The 15,620-nt window shown below is 51.2% G+C and overlaps 1 protein-coding gene across 1 annotated transcript in view; it reads left to right on the forward strand.

The window, feature by feature from the left end:
* NOS2 (nitric oxide synthase 2) overlaps positions 1-15,620 on the forward strand; it is a 30,185-nt gene that overhangs the window by 3,007 nt on the left and 11,558 nt on the right. Inside the window, exons 3-16 of the mRNA XM_087826022.1 lie at positions 76-198; positions 1,483-1,631; positions 5,298-5,460; positions 6,280-6,371; positions 6,845-6,986; positions 7,080-7,219; positions 8,569-8,743; positions 8,834-8,935; positions 11,091-11,285; positions 12,276-12,358; positions 12,709-12,853; positions 13,700-13,804; positions 14,884-14,933; positions 15,275-15,449. Of these exons, the coding sequence (XP_087682148.1) occupies positions 76-198; positions 1,483-1,631; positions 5,298-5,460; positions 6,280-6,371; positions 6,845-6,986; positions 7,080-7,219; positions 8,569-8,743; positions 8,834-8,935; positions 11,091-11,285; positions 12,276-12,358; positions 12,709-12,853; positions 13,700-13,804; positions 14,884-14,933; positions 15,275-15,449 (1,839 nt within the window). The remainder of the gene's footprint in view (positions 1-75; positions 199-1,482; positions 1,632-5,297; positions 5,461-6,279; positions 6,372-6,844; positions 6,987-7,079; positions 7,220-8,568; positions 8,744-8,833; positions 8,936-11,090; positions 11,286-12,275; positions 12,359-12,708; positions 12,854-13,699; positions 13,805-14,883; positions 14,934-15,274; positions 15,450-15,620) is intronic.

Consider the following 15,620-nt stretch of genomic DNA (forward strand, 5'->3'; position numbering starts at 1 on the left):
CAGGGGCCAGGGAGATACCCATGGGGCCCTGGAATTGGAGGCATTTGGAAATCCCTGTTTTCTTCCCCCTCTTAGAAGTCTCCAGAATCCCTGGTCAAGCTGGATGCACCCCCATCAGCCTGCCCACAGCATGTGAGGATCAAAAACTGGGGCAGTGGAATGACTTTCCAAGACACACTTCACCACAAGGCCAAAGGGGTGAGAAGTCTGGGGCTTCAGGGAGAACCACCTTTGTCCCAAGTCAGTGAAGCTATCAGGGCTCTTAGAAGATCAACAGATGTCCCCCTGGGCAAAGCAAGCAGTCATCCGCTTGGGTAAAGGGTGCTGGGAGCAGAGACTTGTGTTCCATAAATAACAGTAGGAAGTAAGTGATGCCAACTCCCTGAGAACCCCCTCATGGATAATGATAATCCAGAGGTGAGATCAATGGTTCCAGGAACAGATTAATCCTTTCCTAGAGAAACACAGATTTCAGCATAGTATGAGGGGAATTTTCTAACAGATCTGCCCAAGCTGAACTGAACTACATCAAGAGGTAGTGAGCTCCCTGTCACTGGAAGGATTCAAGTACTATTTGATAGGGATATTAGAGAGGGTTTCAAGCACCTAATGTATGGTCATACTAAGTGTCCTTTAAGGTTCCTTCCTATGTTATACGTTACTCATTCTAACTTTAGAATGCATTCTATCTAATGCATCTAAGAGGGAAGGATTTGAAAATGTCAAGACCATGAAAGCAGAATCATTTCCCACACCTCCCAGAAATCACCACAGTTAACATTTGGGTGTACTTTCTTCTAGTACTTTTTCTGTGCCTTCCTCTGACTTTGGGATTTGGACCCTCTCATGTCAACTCATTTTGGCTGAACACCAATAGTGTGTTCCCAGGAGCCACTCAGCCTCTTTATTTTTTTAATTTTTATTTTTTTAATATGTCTTTATTGATTTCAGAGAGAGGAAGGGAGAGGGAGAGAGAGAGATAGAAACATCAATGATGAGAGAGTCATTGATGGGCTGCCTCCTACACACCCCCAACTGGGGATCGAGCCTGAAACCCAGGCATGTGCCCTGACCGGGAATCAAATCATGATGTCCTGGATCCTAGGTCGATGCTCAACCACTGAGCCACACCTGGCTGGGTGCTACTCAGCCTCTTTAAATGAGAAGATAGTTGAGATATTCCCAGGGATACAGCTGTTGACTTTGCCCTTGGTCTGGAGTCGGCTGGGAATAGGGTCAATAGGCTGAGCCCAAGGAGGGAGAGCAACCTCAGCTCACACCCAATGGGGTCCAGCCAGTAGAAGAAAAGAAATCTAGATGGCGAGAAAGTCTGGTGGACCCCAAGGAGGAGGTGCCGCAGGGCTGGAGAGGGGTAGGAGGGAGCTGGAACAGCCAGAGTGGAAGGGCATGGCCAGGACAGCTAGCTCTGGAGGGTATGGCTATTGAAACTGCCCACCTCACCACCCACCCCCCTCTTTCCAGGACTTGGCTTGCAAATCTAAGTGTTGCTTGGGAGCCATCATGAACTCCAAAAGTTTGACCAGAGGACCCAGGGACAGGCCTACCTCTCCAGATGAGCTTCTACCTCAAGCTATCGAATTTGTCAACCAGTATTACAGCTCCTTCAAAGAGTAAGTCTCGCTTCTTGCAGGATCTGCTGCCTCCCCCTTCCTGGGAGCTCTCCTGTCTCCAGCCTTTTCCCTCTGACCCCAGGCTCCTTTCCTTCCCAGATTCACTGCGGGTCCAGGGCTAAAGCATAGTTTCCCAAGGGAAAAAGACCCCAGAGTAGGTTTGCATGATCGTAAGACAAAGAGACAGAGCAGTAGGTGTTAAAAGTGTGGGTCAGGAGTTTAAGTGTTTGAGTTTGAATCCTGGCTCCCTCAGTAACCAGTCCTGTATCCTTGGGAAATCTGTTCATCCCCTCTGTGCCTCAACTTCCTCATCTGTAAAAAGGGAGGAGGTGTGTGATGATAGAATCTTGCTCTTAAGAGTGTTGCGAGGATTAAATAAATTTAGAACAGTGTCCTGGCAGAGTCACCTTGATTGTGACTTGATGTGCACCCTTTCATTATTAAATGTTTGTGATAGATAGGACCTTCAAGACCACCCAGCCAAGCCCTTCTCCTACAGGGGTGAACAAGAAAGCCCAGTGACACACCTGACGTCACCCAATCCCAGCTAGAATTCAGGCCACCAACTTGGAGAAGGCAGGCTGTGCTCTTTGCACTGAACTTTGTGGGGTTCTACATTCTTGGGTTTCATAAACTATATGACTTTTCATTTTGGCCCTTTTAAAACTTTAAAATAAGAATGCACAAAAGGGTTGTGAGACAGAATGACCAAAGGGCGTGGGTTTGCTGTTTTATGGGCTGGGAGAGGAGTGTGGCTTTTATGGTGCAGCCCCACCTGCACTCAGTGCATGAAGCGAGCCACTGCATACACCTGGGACCCCCATGGCAGAAAGAGCGGCTCCTGGTGATGCCACATGCCCTCTCCTATGACTCTGCAATGTCTGAGCTGGGAGGGACCTTGAGTCTATGACAGGCCCTTATCTCCCAGGGGCAGTGACCCTCAACCCTGGCTGCACCATGGAGTTGCCTGAGGACCTTGCAGAACACTGATGTCAGGGTCCCCTGGGCCAAAAGTGTCAGGACCCCAGGAAGTGGAGAGGGAGCAGACACCCATGTTCCCAAAAAGCTCCCCAGGCGATTCTAACGTACAGTCGGACTGAGAGTCCTGGTGGCTGCAGGGGAGCCTGATGTGTGCTGTGAAACGGGAACGTCTGTGAAGTGCTCCGTGATGGGAAGCTCATGATCCCTGGGCTGTCGGCTAGGTTGTTGACTAATGAGCATTTCAGGGTGTAGGGATTTTCTTCATGAGCTTCCTTGGGCCACCGTATCGATGCTAACACTATCTGAGCGCTAAGCATGTTCTGGGCCCTGTGTAAGTGCCTTGTAAGTAACACTCACCACAGCTCCACGAGACCGGTGCCATTACTGTCCTGCGCATTTTTCAGACATGGAAACCGAAGCCGTGGAGGAGATGTAACTTACTCAAATCCCGCATTCTGGAGTCCCAGAGCTGGGATTTAAACCCTTGCAGCTTGGCGCTAGAGCCCCTGCTTTTAACCGCAATGTTCTGGTGTCCAACTCTTTGACCTGGAAGGTTCCAGTTCCAATGCTGGACCAGGGAGGCCCCGCTGGTGTCCGGAAGGCAGCTGGGTGGGTATCAGCCTGGGGAGGCCCCGGTGCTGCTCCTGCTTCTCACTAAGGGAAGAGCCATTTCTCACAGTCACCAGTCCATTGTGGGACCCCTGTGAGGTCCTGGGAGGTGTGAATGACAAATGGCAGTCCATCTCCACAACTACACCAGCAGCCACAGGCATGGACAGCTGGGCTGGTTCAGTCTTTCACGAAGGAAGGATTGTAGAGATAGAATCATAACTTGCTGAATGTTCTGTTCAAATCCAGTTTGCCGATGCCAAAAGCCACTGTCTTTTTTTCAGACCTAATAGGCATCACAATATTTTCAGTGCCTCAGAAATGTGACTATGTGAAAACAGTGGTAAAATATAAAGTTCTAAAGCAATTGGGTACAAATGTAAAAACGGATTTTTTCTTCTATAGTCACGAGGTGACACTACCCAGTGTACTCAAAGCATCCACTTTCTGGTCATCGCTGCTGTTTTCATGCTCGATGCAGCACAGGGAGCCTTGCTAGGAGCTCTGTTTGGGGAGAAAGGGCTTCCCATGGCGGGGCAACCTCAACCTTCACCCAGCAGAGGAATCTCCTTGAAGATAAATAGTGTCAAGTGTTTTGTCTTTGAGCTTTTTCTTTTAATCAAGGAAGAGTTGTCGAGACACTCTTCATCCACAGAAAGGCCATTTTGTTCTGAGTTGTCCACTCTCCTTAATCAGGAGTTCATTCCTTAAATAGTTTTGTTTGTTGCTATTTCAAACATCTTTGGTGCTGATTGGAGATCTCAAGGTTGCTGTGTATGTGTGTGTGTGTATGTGTGTGTGTGTGTTTCAAAGCCTTTCTGACTGAATTCCTCCTTGTGGGGTATTTTTGAAGCCTGGGAGGGGAAGAGAGAAGCCAGTGTAGAAATCTCCCTGGGATTGCTGGCTGAGTGGTGCAGAGGTTGAGAAACCGCATGCTGTAGAGAGACGTGATGTTGGATCCTGCCGTTGAAGGCTCCTCCCTGAGCAGGCCTTGGGGCTCTGCAGGCTGAGTCCTGAGAGCTGGTCCATGTCCTGGCCTGACCATGAAAGTGTGGGAAGGCCCTCAACATCTCTGGGCTTGCAATACCCCCTAGGGTGGAAGTGGAAGGTTAAGAGCCTGGGCTTGGCATCAGGGAAACCTGAATCTGAGTCCCGGCATTGCTCTTTATCACACTTATGTGCTATGTGGGTACTTAACCTCCTGGAGCCTTGATACACTGGACTATAAAATGGACACAAAAATGCTCCCCACACCCTAGCCGGGTTTTCTCAGTGGTTAGCGCCATTGGCCCATGGACTGAAGGGTCGTTGGTTCAATTCCGGTCAAGGCCATGTACCCTGGTTGCAGGCTTGATCCCTGGCCCTGGTCTGGGCGAATGTGGGAGGCAACCAATCGATATTTCTCTCATATGGATGTCTCTCTCTCTCTCTCTCTCCCTCTCTCCCCCTCCCTTCTACTTTCTCTAAAAAAATGAATGGAAAAAATATCCTCTAGTGAGGATTAACAACAACAACAAACAAGTCTCCTTCCCAGACCCAATGAGCCCCCAACTGTGAGTGGCTTCACAGAGTACCTGGCTCCTAGCAAGTACTCGGGTCACAGGAGATGCTGGGTGGGGGCTGGCTCATCTCTGAACCATGGGAAGGTGGACGGATGCTCCTCCGGGTCTTGCATGTGCCTGAGGAGAGTCGCACGCACTCCTTGCTCGTGCCCGCCACGCTGAGATGTACACGATTAGAGAAAAAGCACCTAGAAACAGCAAGGATGCTTATGGGATCTGGACCAGCTACGCGGCTTGCAGGACCCAGTATAAAAATGAAAATATGGGCTCCCTGTTCAAAAGTGATTCCGAATTTTCAAGACAGTGACAACAGAGCATGAAAATAAGCTCGGGGCCCTTCTAAGCTCGGGACCCAGGTCAAACACCCATGAAGCTGACCCTGGAGGAGACAGTCTCCATGAGAGACATCTTGCCCTCCTGATGTCCTAATTCAGTTCCTGCTTCTGTGGATTGAATTAATCCCCATTTAAGACCATCTCATTGTTGATCTTCCTGATGTCTTCCTGTCCCCCAGGGCAAAAATAGAGGAACATCTGGCCAGGGTGGAAGCTGTAACAAAGGAGATAGAAACAACAGGAACCTACCAGCTGACGGGAGATGAGCTCATCTACGCCACCAAGCAGGCCTGGCGCAATGCCCCGCGCTGCATCGGGAGGATCCAGTGGTCCAACCTGCAGGTGCGCTTCCTTAGGCCCTGGAGGGGGAGGAAGCTGGAGGGCGGCAGGCTCTGGGCAGATGCCCCCAACAGCCAAGCAGAGCTGTGCCCAGGGCTCCCCGACTGAAACCAGGACCTCAGGTTCTCTCTGCACATTCCTGACCCTAGATGGGGGCCCCATGAGAAGTCTAGACTCATATTTCAGCCCCAGGATTTCCAGCTGATCTCTTATGTGAAATTTGGGAGACTAACCGCCAACATCAAACCAAACGACCTTGTTATTATTATGGTTGAAGCCCTGGTGCCACAAGAGAGGTTGTTTACCTAGACTGTTTGAATTCCTGGCCCCTAGAAAACATTTTCTTTATCTTAGCCTCCTAGGACCTTTTTACATGGGGGGGGGGTCATGTATTGCTGGATAGTATCAAAAGCGCTTGGACATAGAAATCGATGAGCAATGCCAGTGAAAGCAACTCTGGCTATCACAAAATGTGCTGGAGGCCTGGTATGAAATGTGCTCACGCTGTAAAGAAACTAAGCTGGGCTGTGGGAATCCTGATTCATGGTGCTTGAAATCAGGTTTTCTTGGGTTTTGGGTTTTGATAGGATCTTCCAAGTGGGGTTGCTTGGGCTCCCCTAGGAGAGCAGGAGAAAGGATGGACAGGGCAGGCCTGAGGTGGGAGGTATGGATACAGAGAATGCACTTCTCTGCTTGGTGATTGGCAGCAGGGGTCTGGGACACACTCTCGATCCCTCCATCCCCGTGACTTAGCTTCTGATCATGCCAGAGGCCTGTGTCCTCACAGTCCTTGGTGGGCGTGGTCTGGGGGGCTGTGTGCAGGTCTTTGATGCCCGGAGCTGTTCCACTGCCCAGGAAATGTTCGAGCACATCTGCCGACACCTGCGATATGCCACCAACAATGGCAACATCAGGTGAGGGCACCTTTCACGAGGCTATGGCTGGGGCCCACCCTCCTCCAGAGTCTTAGCCAAAAGATACAGATGGGTTTAGGGGTGGCATCTCTGGTTCCAGGAGAAACCAGGGAGAAAGAGAGCCAAGATTGAGGTTTCTTTAGGGAGCCCTAGTAATGAGCAGAGCCTCTGTGAGCTTAGCCCCCCTCAAGCGCTTGTTTCCTTGGTTTCCTTTGGACTTGGAACCATTTGGAAGGGATGGGGAGGGGTCTTTAAGATGGAAGAGGGAGGGAGATGGTATTTCAGGAAGAGGGCAGGTTACACAGAGGCCAGGGAGAGCTTGGCATGTTGGGGGCCTGCAGGAGTGGAGTTCAGTTAGCTCAGGTGCAGAGGCTGGGGAGTGGGAGGACAGGAAGGGGTGGGGGACTGGTGGGGGTGGCAGGGAGCCCCCACCGGAGCCAGGTGGTCAACACGCTGTCCTTGTCTTGGGGAAGGTCGGCCATCACCGTGTTCCCCCAGCGGAGCGATGGGAAGCATGACTTCCGAGTCTGGAACGCACAGCTCATCCGCTACGCCGGCTACCAGATGCCTGATGGCACCATCAGAGGGGACCCTGCCTGCCTGGAGTTCACCCAGGTACCAGATCCGGCCTTGGTGGGTAACAGGGTGGAGTCTAGAGGGGTCAAGGTGCCTGGATCTGCAGACTCACTGGGCCTGTCTTGTCCCCAGCTGTGCATCGACCTGGGCTGGAAACCCAAGTATGGCCGCTTCGACGTGGTGCCTCTGGTCCTGCAGGCTGGTGGCCGCGACCCTGAGCTCTTTGAAATCCCGCCTGACCTTGTGCTCGAGGTGCCTATGGAACATCCCAAGTAAGCAGGCTGAGGGTGCTGGGGTGTGAGTGAACATACATGTCCCCCTCCCTTCCTAATGAGACCTCAGTCCTCAGACCCCTGCTTGTATCTCCCCTAAAGCCCAAAGCAGCAGGTGCCCAAAAAGGCTGGCTTTCAAGGCCCCTTTGTCACCCTTATACAGCAACTCTGCACTTGCGTCAGGGCCTTTCAGACTTATGAGGATATGTTGATGGTGAGGGGGAAGCAGAGGCTTAGACACATGGGGCCCTAGGAGCTTGGGAAGCAGTGACCTTGGAAGAGGAACCCGTGTAAGGCTCTGAGATCCTCACACTGAGCAGCCCAGGCCTCTTTTGCCTTCCTGTCAATTCTCTTAGCTGTCCCTCTCCTGACTGTGACGAAAGTATAGGGCTATAGTGACTTCCAGAGCTCATCTGGTTCAGCCTTTGCTCCAGGCAGTTCTCATAAGTACAAAAATACCTCCATAAATTGAGACTCACTATGTAGCAGTCATTGGGCTGGGCTCTTTTTTTTTAATCCCTTGAATATATTGAACTCAGTCCCACCTCAGGGCGTTTGCGCTCACTGTTCCCCTGCCCTTTCCTCAGAGTTCCTTTCTTGTCAGTGAGCTATCCCTGAATGTTACCTGCTCTGAGAAACGGCTTCCGAACACCCGATCTACAGTAGACACCCTCACCCTCTGTTGAACACAGCACCTTGTTTTAACTTCCTATTTATTTATTTGTTTATTTAGTTAGTTAGTTAGTTATTATTTATCTGCTTCTTTACCTGTTTAGAGTCTAGACTCTAGACTGTCTGCTCCTTGAGAACCGGGTTCTTGCCTTTCTTGTTTAGCAATATATCCCCAACCCCTAGTAGGCTGCCTGGAACATAGTAGGTGCTCAATTTTAAATATTTCTGGAATAAATGAATATATAAAGGAATGATACTGTAATCTTCACAATAATCTCACTAGTTTACTGCTGTTATCTCTGTTTTGTTGGTGGGGCTACAGAACCTCAGAGAGGCTAAGATTCCAAGGTCACACAGCTGGTAAGCAGTAAGGCTGAACTTGAAACCAGGCTTTCTGACACTAGAGCCCTTAACTGCTATGCTGTTTTGGGTTCTCAGCATTTGGCACAGGGCCTGTTACATACTTGATGTTTATAATATGTTTGCGTAAATGAATGAGTGAATGAATGCATAATTAATGAAGGACACCTAGTGCACTCATTCACCCTTCCAGGTGGGATGAATTTAAAGATCAACACTTAGAAAGGCATTTTCTTGGTTGACTTTCCCTGGAACATTTTTAGGGGTAAGGGTGGGCAGAAATGAAGGCTCCACCACTGGCTTTGTCTCCCTGCCAGGTATGAGTGGTTCCGGGAGCTGGGGCTGAAGTGGTACACCCTGCCTGCAGTGTCCAACATGCTGCTCGAGGTGGGTGGCCTCGAGTTCCCAGGGTGCCCCTTCAACGGCTGGTACATGGGCACAGAGATTGGGGTCCGGGACTTCTGTGATGCTCAGCGCTACAACATCCTGGAGGTAACAAGGACCATCCAGCTGGGCCAGCGGGAGGTGTGGGCCTGTGGTTTGGCCCCAAGGATTGACACCCCCATTTGCCTGCCTCTGCAGGAAGTGGGCAGGAGGATGGGCCTGGAAACGCACAAGTTGGCCTCACTCTGGAAGGACCAGGCTGTCATTGAGATCAATGTCGCTGTGCTCCACAGTTTCCAGGTATGACTGGCAATCTGTGGGTCTGAAGCCTTTCTGGTTAGAAGGTCATCTGGCCCAGCCTCTCATGCCATGCTTGGTTTCCCCCTTATAGCACTGCTCATTTATTTATGCATCAAACAAGCATTGAACACCCAGTTTGCACACACACTGTGCTAGGTGCAGGGGATACAGAGACAGATAAGCCCTCTCACTAACTCTAGGAATTCTAGTATAACTTGTATCTTCCAGCAACAGGCAACTCCTTTCCTCCCAAGATTGGTCAGTCCCTGCATTTAAGAACTGAATCCTGTCCTCTCTCAACTTCTCAAGGACTTTAATCCTGAAACTTCCCCCCCCCAATATCATCAATGTCTTCCTCACCACTGAACCATTCCCATCAATATCAATAGGCTGTAATGGTTCTCATCTCAGAGAAATAAATGGCTAGCTAACCAAATACCTCCCCCGGCTACTACCTTGTTTTCTGCGTCCCTTTATAGTGAAACCAAGGAAAGACCTCATTACACTCCGGTCCCTCCCAGCCCCTCCCACCAGGCCTTTTCCTTCACCACTCTTCCAGCCACACTGGACTTCTTGCTCACCAATATAGTTCCTACCTCAGGGCCTTTGCACTTGTTTTCCCCTCTGCCTAGGTCACTCTTCCCACAAATCATCCCATGACCAGGCCCTTCCCTTCATCCAGGTTCCAATTGTCACTTCCTCAGAGTAGCTCTCCCTGGCCATGCCATATAAAACGGCACCTCACCCACCCGCCTCTCGTCTCTCTGTCTTAGTCTTTTAACTCGCTTTTATTTTTCTTCATACTACTTACTAGCTCCTGACAATACACAGTGCATCTACTTCTTTCTTTCTGTGTTGTTTTGTTCCCCTCAATAGAGCGTAAGCTCCATGGGGCAGTATCTTGTCTCTCTTGCTCACTGTTCTACCTCTTGAGTCCAGAAGAGTGTCTGGCACATGGTAGACTCTAAAAAAGTCTGTTGAGTGAATGAATGAGAGCCCACATCCACATGAGCAGTGGTGCTCTGGCAGATGCCCTGGAGGCCAGACCACTGGGTAGAGAGTCATTCACTCATTCAGCAAAGTTTTATTGAGCGTTTTCTATGTGCCAGGCACTAGGCTGGGCCATGGATATGAGAAGGGAACAGAATAGACAAAAATTCATCCTTGTGCAGTGTAGTGGGGAGCTGACATTAAACAACCACCAGTAAATATTTACAATCACACACTGTTCCCCAGGGCAGGTCACCCCATAGGTAGGTCAAACTTGTGCTTGATTAGGGGTGGGTGGCTCTGAGACAGGACAGGAGGAGCCCCCTGGGGCTGGTCCAGCTCAGGAAGGTCCCACCAGCTGTGGACCACACATCCTGACTCCTGGGGCTCCCAGCATCAGCCCTGACACTGGCAGGATGTAGATATGTCCCAGAAAACCCACTGATCCTTCGCTGTCTCCTGACCATCGCCGACCATGTCTATGTCACTGTTTTTGAGTCTCCAGGACTTCCTCGTCACCCTCCTTCATGGTCAACTTCAAAGGACTTGGCCTTGTTTCCTAATCTGTAAAACAGAGATGATAATATACCTCCCTCACTAGGTTACTGTAAGAATGAAATGAAATATATGCAGAATGCTTAGTCGAACTGCCTGGCCCATAGTGAACACTTAGTAAGCACTCGCTTTGTTGATATTATTATTTATTATTGTTACCATCATTATTTCAGTGATAATCATCAGCTCCTAAGCTAAACACTGGTCTGGCACCCAGGGGTGGCTATATGTGTATGTGTACATTTTAGAAGGTGTGGCTCGGACTACTGGGGCTTCCCTCAGCCAGTTCCCCTCCTCCTCCAGGCCTTGACTCATGCTGTGTGCTCTTCTAGGTTTGCCTGTCTGCAACCTAAATTGTACCATCTCTCAAGACCCACCTCCTCTTACAAGCTGTCCCTGAAAGCCCCATCTCTCCTCCAGGCCTCTGTCTGAGCCAAGCCCTCTGCTCTGCCCTCCGTCAGCCCCGAGGAGGGGGCCAGGAGGAATTGCTGTCCCATTTTACGGATTTCCAGGCCTTCCCATGGTTTACCTGGGAACCCTGCAGTCAACAGACCACTCTCTGGACTCCCCCATCCCTTCTCTCAACTCCCCTTCTTGCCTCCTGATTTAGAAGCAAAATGTGACCATCATGGATCACCACTCAGCGGCGGAGTCCTTCATGAAGTACATGCAGAATGAGTACCGGTCCCGAGGGGGCTGCCCTGCCGACTGGATCTGGCTGGTGCCCCCGATTTCTGGAAGCATCACCCCCGTGTTCCACCAGGAGATGTTGAACTATGTTCTGTCCCCCTTCTACTACTACCAGGTAACAGAGGGGCCTTCCTCCCCTCTCTCTTGGGGTGGAGAGAGTGTGTGTCTGCATGTGGGCATGTGCTTGTGCATGCATGTGCATCTGTGTGCACATGCACACTCACTCGTGCAGGACATGTGAGAGAGGATCAGGGACACACATTTTTAATGCTGTTTAGACTTCACTCAAGGATGCTAGGCAGCTTTTGTTCATTTCCACAGAGCATGGGACTGAAGGAAATACCTTTCATTGCCCCTTTAGTGGTCTGTTGCTCTGACAGGGTTTAAGCTCCCGAGGGTGACCTCCATGGGAGAGCCATAAACAGTCAGGTAGCCTCATAGTGAGGGCTTGGCTCCCAGGTCAGGCACACCTTCGTGGGGCGGGGGGAGGCCATCTCAGCCCTGATTTTCTCACCTCTAAAGGAGTGGCCTTAGTTTCACTAATGGAGGTTGTAAGGACCACATGAACTGGTGTATGTAACAGCTCAGCCCAGGGTCAGACCCAGGATGCACTCAGTAACCATCATGTATTGAAACAGGTTCATTTTTTGTCACAAAAGACTTTGGGCAGAGTTGGGAAGAACTTCCTTACTCTAAAGGTGATAAGCAGGGTGACCGATTGCCCTGGATAGTTTGTACCTGTTGTCACAGCATCTCCTTTTACTCTCAAAGGTGCCCCAGTTTGGAAAATACATTATATGGTCCTAGTGATAAGACAGTAAAAACAAGAGAGAAGTGGGGCCTCTTCCTTCCAGGGGGACACTAATGACCATAAACCAGCTGACCATCCGGTATGTGCAGGCTCTGTGCTGGCCACGGAGCTGCTGCTCTGAGGGACACAGACAGACACAGCCCTCCCGTGGGGCTTCCAGTGAGGCCGGGGTTGGGACAGGGCCTGCTCGCCCCCCAACTCAAGAAGATCATGAAGCTTCTGTCTCACCAGCATCCCCAAGCCCAAGCCGATCCCAGGCCTACCTTGTCCTCACGTCTGCCCTCTTTTCTGAAGGTGGAGGCCTGGAAAACCCACGTCTGGCAGGACGAGAAGCGGAGACCCCAGAGAAGAGTGATTCGATTCCAAGTCTTGGCTAAGTGAGTGGAATGGCCAGTGTTGGCGTCTTTTTCTAGGCCTTGAAGGACAGGGAACAAAGAGAAAAGATGATGTTGATGGAATTTGGCCTTCAGATGGCCCCACACTAATTCCAAGTGTCACCTGTAGCCACTGTCCCAGTGTCCTCTCTCCTCCATTTTCCCAAAGGAGCTACACGGTGGGTTGAGCTCTTGAGGGGGTAAGAAGGGCGGAGAGTCAGGGCTGATAGCTGGTGAGAAATGTGGGTTCTTGTAACTCAACCTGCCCACGTTAAACACTCCTCCCATCCTCCTGCACCCCCCCCCCCCGTCTTCCTGTACAAGGATCACTCAGTATCTGTCTGTCCCCACAGAGCCGTGCTCTTCGCCTCTATGCTGATACGCAAGACCATGGCGTCCCGGGTCAGAGCCACCATCCTCTTTGCGACGGAGACGGGAAGGTCAGAAACGCTGGCCCGGGACCTCGGGGCCCTGTTCAGCTGTGCCTTCAACCCCAAGGTATCCGCCCCGGCTTGCTGCCTGCCGCTTCCCTGCCTGTGTTCAGGGACGTGTGGGAAAGTGAGAACGGTCGCTCTGCTCCCGGGTGTCTCAGAGCCTTGAGTGTGCAGCTGTACATTGTAAATTGGTGACAGGAAGATAGGTGTGTGCCCAGGGGTTCCCACACGTACACAGAAAAGAATGCTTTTCAGAGCGTTCCAGGGAACACAGGTTGAGAAACACTTTCCTAAGGAATCCAAGTCTCAGTGTCCATGAGCTGCTCTGGATGAATTCTACTCCCGTTCCCTGAACTCCTTCCATACAGGGGGCAAAAGATAAATAAAATGCAGACAAATAAAGCAGCCCCCCAAAGGGTGACGAAAGGCCTCCCACGTCAGGCCAGCCTGGGTGCTGGGTGGGACAGCAAGGCAATGGCACCCTTCATCTGTGCTTAGATCAGGCAAAGTGGGTTCCTGAGGTGCCGAAGGAGCCGTCATTTTTGTAACCCGCTCACCGAATTTTTTTGGAAAATATGCCCACGCACTCAGAATGCAAAGTAGTCATGGTTGTGGTGAAAGCATTTTGATTTGGGGGGCAGACTCTCCAGGGCTTGCTGACATGTTAGTGGTGGGGCTCGAGGCCGGGAGAACCGAGCCCATGTATTCAAGGGGGTTCACTTGATGGGTTTGTTAATCCACCCTTCTTATCACCTTCTCTGTGCCACGCCTCTGCCAGGGGGAGCGGGGGAGGGGATGATGCAGGAGGCTAATGCCTTGGGGGGGGGTGGCGAAGGGCAGGGTGTCCGGGGAGGGCGCAGAAGGCCCAGCCGGGAAGCAAGGGCTGATGTCCGCCCTGGGTGCCGCGCAGGTTCTCTGCATGGACGAGTACAGGCTAAGCAGCCTGGAGGAGGAGCGGCTGCTGCTGGTGGTGACCAGCACGTTTGGGAACGGAGACTCCCCCGGCAATGGAGAGGTAGGTGGCCCAGGTCCCAGGGCCAGGAGGGTGGTAGGGCCCAATGGACCAAGGAAGGGATGTGGGGGATTCAGCATGTCCTCAGGAGGACATTTGGGAGGGAGTGCCCAGATCACGCTGGGTTTCCCTAACAGCCATTTGCCTGTGTCCTTTGTAATTATCGCCATATGCATGTGCCACCTTCCCTATGACGTACGTAATATATTTCAGTAAGTTGGACCTACCTTTCAAATTCAACAATTCATGTTTATTTATTTATTTTAAATATATCTTTATTGATTTCATAGAGAGGAAAGGAGAGGGATAGAGAGATAGAAACATCAATGATGAGAGTCATTGATCGGCTGCCTCCTGCACGCCCCCGACTGGGGATGAGCCCACAACTTGGGCATGTGCCCTGACTGGGAATCGAACCCCGATCTCCTGGATCCTAGGTCGATGCTCAACCACTGAGCCACACCGGTTGGGCTGCTTAGTTCTTTTAAAAAAGAGCAACAGGCAAATATTAGAGAGGTGTCAAGGCTCCATTAACACCAACCTGAGACTTTCTCCCCAGTGTTCAGAAGAACAACAAAAATAATTGAAATGGGAATAACTAAAAAAATTACAGAAAAGAGAATAGTTTCTTACTATTTAATAGATTTGACACTATACCTGGTAGGTCATGTACCACCTAAAATTATTTTGAGTTCCTGGGAAATCAGGGTTATTATAGAAAAGATGGGAACAGTTGTTGCTCTCACCGGGTCCCAAACAAGAACAGAGGCTCACTCATACCCTGTTAGGAAACCCTCAGGAGCTGCCCTGCTGTAAGGCAGCCCCCTGCGCCTCTACCAGGGCTAGGTGGGCTGGAGGCTGGGCTGTTCTGTATCCCCCCCTGAGGGTCAAGGCCACATGAGTGGCTAAGGCAGGGCTCGTCCCTGATCCCCAGCCAGGTACCCATAAACCAACTTGCATTTGTGGATCTTGAACCTTCTGTAAGATGTGGCCAGTTCTAAAATGGGCCACCAGAAGAAAAGAAAAAGCAGTTGCTTTTATGAATCTTGTCCTGAGAACTTTGTGGTTCTCTCTCTTTCCAGAAACTGAAGAAATCTCTCTTCATGCTGAAAAAGCTCACCAACAAGTTCAGGTAAGGCTGTTCCCCACCCGCTCTTGTCCGAGCCCTGCTTTATGGGCCAAGTCTGGGACTGGGTATATATAAGGGGTCCTCTCTGGGATGTCCAGGCACAGAGAATCTGTCCTCAAGCCAGGGAATCCAAGCCCAGCTTACAGGTCTGCAGGCCAAACATAGGGTTGGTCATGGGAGTTGGTGACAAGGCTGGGAGCCAGGGAGGACAGAAGGGAGCACACAGGGTTGGGCCTATGCCCAGCTGGAGTGGGAGTGTCTGAGGCTGGCCTATGGGCTGTTGGTGCTGCTGGGTGACGCTTGCATAGGCTGGCTCACTCGTCTGTGTGTGTCCCTCCTGGCAGGTATGCCGTGTTCGGCCTCGGCTCCAGCATGTACCCTCAGTTCTGTGCCTTTGCTCACGATGTCGACCAGAAGTTGTCCCACCTGGGAGCGTCTCAGCTCACCCCGACAGGGGAAGGAGATGAGCTCAGTGGGCAGGAAGAGGCCTTCCGCAGCTGGGGTGTGCAAACCTTCAAGGTCAGTTCCTAGCTGGAGCTGCCCCACAGCACGGACAGGGTGCTATGGGGCATCCGTGCCTAGACATCTGTGCTGGGCATCCTGGGTCGCAAGACCCCTGCCTGGTCCTCTAGGCATGGTCCCAGGTGTGGGCTGGGGTTGCAGGCTGAGGGCTCAGGTCGCTGCTGCTCT

Source organism: Miniopterus natalensis, chromosome 17 (assembly GCF_054644295.1).
Source record: "Miniopterus natalensis isolate mMinNat1 chromosome 17, mMinNat1.hap1, whole genome shotgun sequence".
Classification (NCBI taxonomy): domain Eukaryota; kingdom Metazoa; phylum Chordata; class Mammalia; order Chiroptera; family Miniopteridae; genus Miniopterus; species Miniopterus natalensis.